Below are 8,023 nucleotides of genomic sequence, written 5' to 3' on the forward strand. Positions count from 1 at the left end.
TTACTTGGTTTATAAATAAAATGCAAAATTTATTGTACTATTAGTAGAAAACTATGCTTGACTTCCACAATTTTCAGTGAATAAAGGACCTTTACCAGCTCTTCTCTTTGGGAAAATATTTTTAAAATTCAGTAACTGACATATGGTGTAAAATATTCAGTTCAAAGGAAGAAACAAAGACAGACAGAAAACACAGACTGGTTTATATTTTTATGACTACAAGCAGTGCTGTTCCAGTATGGTAGGGAATTCATTCCAACATGTCCCTCAATGTGGCACTAGGATTTTATAAAGAATTGCTGTGAGTCCTTTGTGATCTTGACTGGCTCTGCCCATTGCTCTTTCGAAGATTTGCTCCATGATATCGCACCTGTCAGAGTGTTTTTCTGTTTCCAGAAATAATTTGTTTCTCCTGCCAGACCCAGCACAGAGTCTTTCTCTTCTGGGTGTTCATCTGGAAGCATCACCTCGGTGCAGACCAGGCAGGCTGCTGGCTTTGTGTTGGTTCACTTCCCAGCACTGCCCACTGCCCTGAAGGCAGCATTAAATTTTATTCCTGGACTACACTGCATTATAACTAGATGTGCAGACATGACATTTTGATTGCTAAATTCCAGGCCTATTGATGTTTGTGACAAGGCTCAGAGAAAGACTCAGCAGAAAAAGGATAAAGATGCAGAGGAGGCAATCAGCTGAGGACAGTCAGAGATAATGATCCAAGTCCAGAACCAAATAAACACATGGAGGTGTTACACCACACCTGAAATGCACCACTGAGAAGACTTTCTCAAGCAGCATTTGAAGGGCAATCAAAAACCAGAGCCAAGGTGCTAAAAACAGGCATGGACAAACCATGGAGAAATTAGATTTCAAGAGTTCTGAACTGTGGACCTTTTTATAGTCAGAAAACAGAACAGAAAATGAAAGCAGCTAAGTAAGAAACTGAAGGAAAAGCAGAAGAATCTTCCCAGGATCTAAAAGACCTGGAATGATCAATGAGAAAAGTGGAAAATTTACTTAGTATAATTAATACTACAGACCTTTTTCTGCATAATTTTTTTCTGCATAGCTACAGTGTAAAAAGAATGGCTGCAGTTTCTTCCTTGCTGTATGTGGTACTTAGACATAAATCATCTGTAGACATGGGATGAGGCAGTATTTATAACAAAAACGATCCACCTAGTGAAAGAAATGCTAAAATTGTTTATAATAATGTATCTTTTGGTGCTTCTTCATGCTACTACACTTTAGGAATGTGTATGATTATTACTAGGTATAAGAATCATGAATCATACAGATTCTCAAGGATGTCCTTGAAGAACAGTCTCAAATGCAGACACTTGAGAGCTCCCAGATTACCTGCTGGAACTGGAGAGACTGATTCAATGTCTTACATGGATAAATTATCAGTTTTCCTGAAAAGGCAGAGGTCAGTTGGAGTTACTCTGGTATAAACTGAGGGTAGTCCAGTGTACTGCACTTAATCACCACCTGCTTTTAAAGGCAAATGAGGAAATGCTTGGTTTTGGTTGTTTATGTATTTTTTTTAATAGCTGTGTCACTTTCCTGCTTATTTATCTAATCTAGTAGCTGTAAAAATTCACATTCTCACCAGAATTATCATCACCTAAAACTATTGCATTAGGGTAAGTGTTGAGAAAGAATTGGTTGTCCACAAATAGGGGTAGCATCCAAGGAAAAGATATTTCTATTTCTAGGGATGAGTGGGAATTTCATATCATAGATACAGACTATTCTTTGAAGGGAGAAATAGAACAGAGAGCCTTTCAGTTAAACAGATACCTGTTGTATGGTGTGACTGTGAATCTCTCAGACTTCAAAAAATTAAAAATTACTTTGAAATATTAGAGTTAGTTTTCAATTACTCTGAACAGATGGCTTAAGAGGAAAGATACAAATCTTGCTGCTGACAATAAAAGTAAAAAAATTAACTGATCTAAGTGTGGAAAGGAGTAAACAAAATTTTCTCTTCATCTAATTGTACAATGTAAGCTAAACATTCTTCAATTACTATCAAAATGCAATAAGAGCAAATACAAAACTGTTTTGGTCATGCCTACATTTAAGTCAGTGAGTGCCACAGTACCAACAGCTGAAGAATGGAGCCCTTAGAAAATCAGAGATCATTCTTTCTTCCCCTGTTCTTTACTGGTGTTATTCCTTCAGTTTTACCATAGAAGCCAAGGGAAATTTTGCCACAGATTTTAAAAGGAATACATTGAGCTCTTTGTGTTGCAACGAAGAAAGAGATGTGAAATTTCATAAGTTACTTTTGCCTTCCAAATGCAAAATACTCTATTTACCTGGCCCTGTGTCTAAGCCTACTATATAGGAAAAATTCCTATTTAAACCAGCTATTTCTTTTTGTTACAGTGAAGTCTTTTAAAAGATATCTCACAATAAAGTATTTTTCCCATTTTTTCCCATAAGGACAGACCATTATATATAGCATATCTATATATCTATATATCTATATCTATATATTTTTTTATTCTATTGAGAGAAAGAACAAAAACTTTAAAAGTTACAAGTATATTGACTCCCTTGTGCTTAGTTTTGCTGGTGAATGTCTTGTTCAAATCTCACTGAAGACAATGGTTTTACCAAATGACTGCGTGAGCTTCTTAAGGAAGAGGGCTTGGAATCAATAAAGATATGACCCTAAAAATAGGTTACCCATTGCTGGAGATGGCAGCTATTGAGTGCAGCTCCCGTAGGGGGGGATCGCGGGTCTGTGTCGAATTTCGCACAGAAATTCTCGGGGTGTGTTTGAAGGCTGCCGTGCCCAGGACGGTCCCGGCGCTGCGGAGCCTCCCGCAGGGCGCTGTGTGCCATCTAGTGGCACCGGGACACCGGGACACCGGGACACCGGGACAGCGGGACCAGCACAGCTCCGAGCCCACCGGGCTGCACAGCCCCTCTGACATCGCAAAGTCCAGCCTGTGGCCAAACACCACCTTGCCAACACGGCACACGGCAGGTCCCTAAGCATCCTTACATCCTTAAACAGGATGGTAACTCCACCGCCTCTCTGGGCAGCCCTTTCCAATGCCATTTCTTGAAGAAGTTCTTCCTGATGCCCGACCTGAACCTTCCCTGGTGCAGCTTATGGCTGTGTCCCCTTGTCCTGTCGCTAGCTGCCTGGGAGAAGAGGCCAATTCTCACCTGGCTACGCCTTCCTGAGGGAGATGGAAAGTGGTCAGGTCTCAGAGCCTCCTCTTCTCCAGGCTTAATTCAAGAGCTGGGAAGAAGCTCCTGGATAGAACAGGTCATGGAAAGAAAAAAAAGAGTTCACATCCAGCAGAAGTGCCTCTTGCAGATCTCTCTCCTCCTTGGTGTATTGCAAAATACTGCCTTTAATTTATCTTTGGCTGTACTGGCAGCTCCTCACTGATCCTTATTCCCCCTCTACTCCGCTCCTGTGGAAATCCACCGGGACTGCTGCATCCAGCTCTGGGATAAACAGCACATGGAGGACATCGACCTGAAGGAGCAGGTCCAGGGAAGGACCACGAATATTATCAGAGGGATGGAGCATCCCTCCTGCAAGGAAAGGCTGAGAGAGTCGTGGATGGAGAGATAAGTCCCTGGGGAGACCTTGTTGTTGCCTCCAAGTACCAAAGGGAGCCTACAAGGAAGCGGAACAGGGACTTTTTACGAGAGCATGTAGTGACAGGACAAGGGGGAATGGCTTCAAACTGGCAGAGTCGGTTTAGACTAGATTATTAGAAGAAATTCTTTGCTGTGGGGGTGGTGAAGCACTGGAACAGGTTGTCCCAAGAAACTGCGGATGGTTCATCCTTGGAGGTGTTCAAGGGCAGGTGGGATGGAGGATGGAGCTTTGAGCAACTGGTCGGGTGAAAGGTGCCCCTTCACAGAGACAGTGGTTGGAACGACGTGAAATTTAAACTTCCTTCCAACCCAAGCCAGTCTATGATGTCTGACACAGAGAGGTCAGCTGACCGCTGTCCCTGCACAGCCTGGAAGGAGCCTGGCTCCAGCGCCTCGGGATATTGAACGAAGCTTGTGCGGCCGGCAGCCGCCACAGCCAAGGCAGCGCACCCCCAGGCCTCCCGCCCCACGGCCGCGGCACGGACTACACTTCCCAGGTACCCGCGGGGCGGCCCGGCGCGCCCACGCCGCCGAGCGCTCCTGCGCGGGGGCTGCTGGGAGCTGTAGTAGGGGGCGGGGAGAAGATGGCGTCCAAGGTGAACCTGGTGCTGCGGCCGGTGAGGAGTATCGTGGTCCGGTTCTGCCCCTTCGAGCCCAACGTGGAGAGCACCAGGTGAGGGGGCTGCGGGGGCGGCCCTGGCCCCGGGCCGCTCTGCCCGGGCTCCCTGTCTCTAAACGCCTCAGCGCCCTCCGTACGCCCTTCCTGCGGCCTCCCGGCCGGGTGGTTCTGCGCGGGCTCCGCGCGTCTCCCGGCGGGCAGGCCGGGATTTGGGCACCCAGGGCGGTTCCGTGCCGCTGGCCCGGCGCCTGTGCCCAGCCCGTCCCTTGGTGCAGGCGTGCACCGAGCTTTACCCGAGCCCTCCGCGGGCTGTGTGACCCCTGCAGCTGCGGGGAAAGGGGCAGCAGCCGCTCCTCTATCCCGTCATTGATTCTTGGAGGAGTTTAAGGGATTGTGCTTCTCCAGCGATGTAGGTTCTGCACCAAACAGTTCCAAAATGCCATTGTGTAATGACTTTACAGGCACATCTACTTTTAAAATGAATTTAGCTTAACTTAGAGTATCTTTAAACTGCCAGAATAGCAGCTTAAAGTGGCTGTCATGCATTTCAGAAATCTACAGGAGACCAAGGATGTCATATAAATAAATGCTGTCTCAAACCCAAACAAGAAAACGTTGGCAAGCAAGTGATGTATTAAGAAAAATGAAATTAATGCCTTTGCTGTTTGTTTTTTTTAGTTCTTGTTACTAATCTAGCTGAGAGAAACACAGAAAATGTATACACTGGAGTTTTTAAGTTCTTTGGTATGCTTTTTACATGTTACTAAATAAGGACTACCCATTTGGATTTTTAAGAGTGATTCATAAGAAGCACCTGTCTGAACTTAAGTACAACTCCTATTTTGTTTATATTTTGTTGCCCAGCAATATTGAGATACACAAATTAGTTTTAGAAATATGCTTTCTTTAATTTCTGTCTACAACATACTTAATATATTTTTAATATATTTTCAGAAAATTTCTCCAATGTATTTACCATAAAAAAGTCCAGGCTACTAATACAAACTGTGAAGTGACTGCTGATGTGAGACATGATGGATCTGAACCAGTTATAGATGTTATGTTTGGTAAGGAATTTGTTTCTAAACAGACAAAAAATCCCTGGGTTTGTGTTGCTACAGTGTTATTGTATTCTGTATTTTTTTTTTTTTTTTAACTGTAATTTTTTTTCCCTCTGGTCCACAACTAGATGTTGTGCAGCTGGCAGGAAAAAAGAAAGAAGGTGTCACTAACAGCCTGATGTCTAGATAAATGTGTATATATGTCTCTACTATTGTTAGATCTAAGGGATCTTAGATCCAACAACTGGAAACACTGGAGCTGAGTGTACTTTTGTAGTGATGTATTTTTTGTGATCTTGCAGTCAGGTACAATTCTAGGAAAGTAAGTGTAGCTCTCTTTTTATATAATAATCTTTTTGGGATTTTTCCTTTCTGTCATTTTTTTATGTTTCCTGTGGTGGAGGCATCTCAGTCTTGAGAACAGAAGGTTGAATACCTTTAGTTGCTTGTGCAGCTGAGTAACAGTATTTTGAAGGAGCTGCTCAGATGGGTGAGGCTATACATGTGCAGATGGACCTGCAGAATGAGGTCAACCACGTACAACACATTTCTTGGTTTCCTTTGAGGGTATAGTGAGCAGGCAGGGAATTGGTGGTGGAAATTTCATCAGTTCTGGAAGCATCCCAGATTCTAGGCTATGAACAGATGGCTCTAATCTGCTTTTGTCCTTTTCTCTGGCTGCATCTTCTTTCCTGCTGTGTTGTAATGGACCAATATGTCATGTAGCCCATGAAAGTTTTCATTAATATTGATTCCTCTTATCTTTAAACTTCCATATTTTTAGTGAATTGGTGGAAAATGTCAAAAGTGTTGAATGGTCTTTGTTTTGCTTAGGAAAGTCTGCCTATTTCAATGTTAACATTACTTGTCTCTCCCCCATTCCTCTGTCTTTCCCATCCTTGTGTTGTATTAAGACTAAAGCAGTAAAGCTCTATGTTTTTTCACAGTGTAAACCCAAACCAGTTTATCTCATTAATGCCAAGATGCCTCTAAACTCTTCATTTTTAAGAACTGATTTTTCTCCAGTGGAGTGTTTGTAGCCCTTATAGTTGGCAAAGATGAGGGTGGAAGGTGGATGCTTGGCATGGTATTTCACTGTCTGCATTTGGGTATCGGTTTTGTGCTTGCAAATCTTGCAAAATAATTACCTTGGGTAATATTCAACTTCTGCTGTTTCCTGCCTGTTTTAAAAGAAATTCTTTCAAAATTCTAGAAATCCTAGTGCTTCCTATTTTTTTTTTTTTTTTTTTTTTGCATTGTAACCACAAGATTGTGTGAACCTATTTGCTGTTTTGGCAGAAGTACATTAAATGAACCACAGACAACAGGCTGCTGAAATGCTTAGCCATGTGTAGAAATTGTGCCTTCCAATGCCTTCTTTGCCTTTTGTGATGTGACTTTGAGGGCACAATATGAGACATTCTTATCAAATTTGTTCTTTCTGTAGGCATACCTAGACAAACGCTTCAGATTTTTCAATAATGCAATGCAGAAATTAAAATTAAATGCATGCTGTGGGCAGTTTGGTGTGTTTGTTTGGTGGTGGTGCATAGTCAGGTTCCTTGGTAGCTGGAGTACTTTCTAATCAGACAAGGTGAACTGTGTATTTGGATTTATATGTTCAAAACAAGTGCACACCAGAGCACTTGACACTTTGTGACTTCTTAAGATTTTCTTCATTTATAGCTGATGGAGACCGACTGATAATGAAGGGAGCCCACTTGACAACAGGGGAAATGTTATCAGCACTGGAGTCCAGATGTAATGCAAAAGACCTTAAGGAAGAACAGAAAAACAAGAAGAATCCCTGAAGAATGGAAAAACAACTGTGTTTGCATCTACACATGTTAGAAACAGCAGGCTGCACAGAAGGCTATTTCCTATGCAACAAAATCTGAGAGATGGCCAAAAGAATAGATGTTGCCTGCCTTCCCTTGAAGGAGAACATGCTGGATCACCAGATATTCTACCATTAGTGGGTCAGAGTGGCATGAGATGCACAAATGCATCTTCCTAAGCAGCTGCATGTTGGACTAAGATCACATGTATTTGCATATCAATGTGAACAGTGCACATTAGCTATTAAATTAATACTGCAATGAAGCCAGATCTCTTTGGATATTATTTCCTGCACAATTTCTGTAAGTGTAAGGCAAAACATTTTTAGAGTGGTTATTATTATTACTATTATTTGAAAGCTGTTAAAAGTTATTAAAAATTTTTGAAGAAAACTTTAAAAAGTATTCATCATTGACTTAGCTGGGGGGCAGCAGGCTGTGAATGTGGAGTGGTTTTTGTACTACTATGTTTATAATACATCTGTTGCTAAGTCCCTACTGCTTTCTTCCTCCTTATTTGAAGGAAGTGGGAAATTTGCTAAATGTAAATTTAGCTCAGCTATTAAAGTAACAAGGTTATGGGACTGTCAACACACAGTGGAGTTACTCATCCTGCATAAAAATAACTAAGTTTAGCTCAAGTTAGTTTTTTTGATAATTGGAGAAAAGGGCTATCTTTGAAGTTCAGTTTTGTAGTGGTTTCATCACTCACTTTTGGGATATTTCATTAACTATTTTATAAACATCAAAGGGAGAGTTTTATTTGATGTTTATATTCCCATGTCTAACCCTACTATTCATTAAAGTAATTGCTTAGGTGTCTCATCTGTATTGCAAAGCTCTGTGGGTTTGGAATGGTCCACCTCTCCTCA

The 8,023-nt window shown here is 42.0% G+C and overlaps 1 protein-coding gene across 1 annotated transcript; it reads left to right on the top strand.

The window, feature by feature from the left end:
* Positions 1-4,166: 4,166 nt before the first annotated feature.
* Positions 4,167-7,416, top strand: MRPL53 (mitochondrial ribosomal protein L53). Its single transcript, XM_079299542.1, has 3 exons — positions 4,167-4,306; positions 5,207-5,319; positions 7,000-7,416. The coding sequence occupies exons 1-3, from the start codon at positions 4,218-4,220 to the stop codon at positions 7,122-7,124; spliced, it is 327 nt and encodes a 108-aa protein (XP_079155668.1). The 5' UTR covers positions 4,167-4,217; the 3' UTR covers positions 7,125-7,416.
* The last annotated feature ends 607 nt before the right edge of the window (positions 7,417-8,023 follow it).

The sequence above is a fragment of the Erithacus rubecula genome, assembly GCF_903797595.1.
Source record: "Erithacus rubecula genome assembly, chromosome: 3".
Lineage (NCBI taxonomy): Eukaryota > Metazoa > Chordata > Aves > Passeriformes > Muscicapidae > Erithacus > Erithacus rubecula.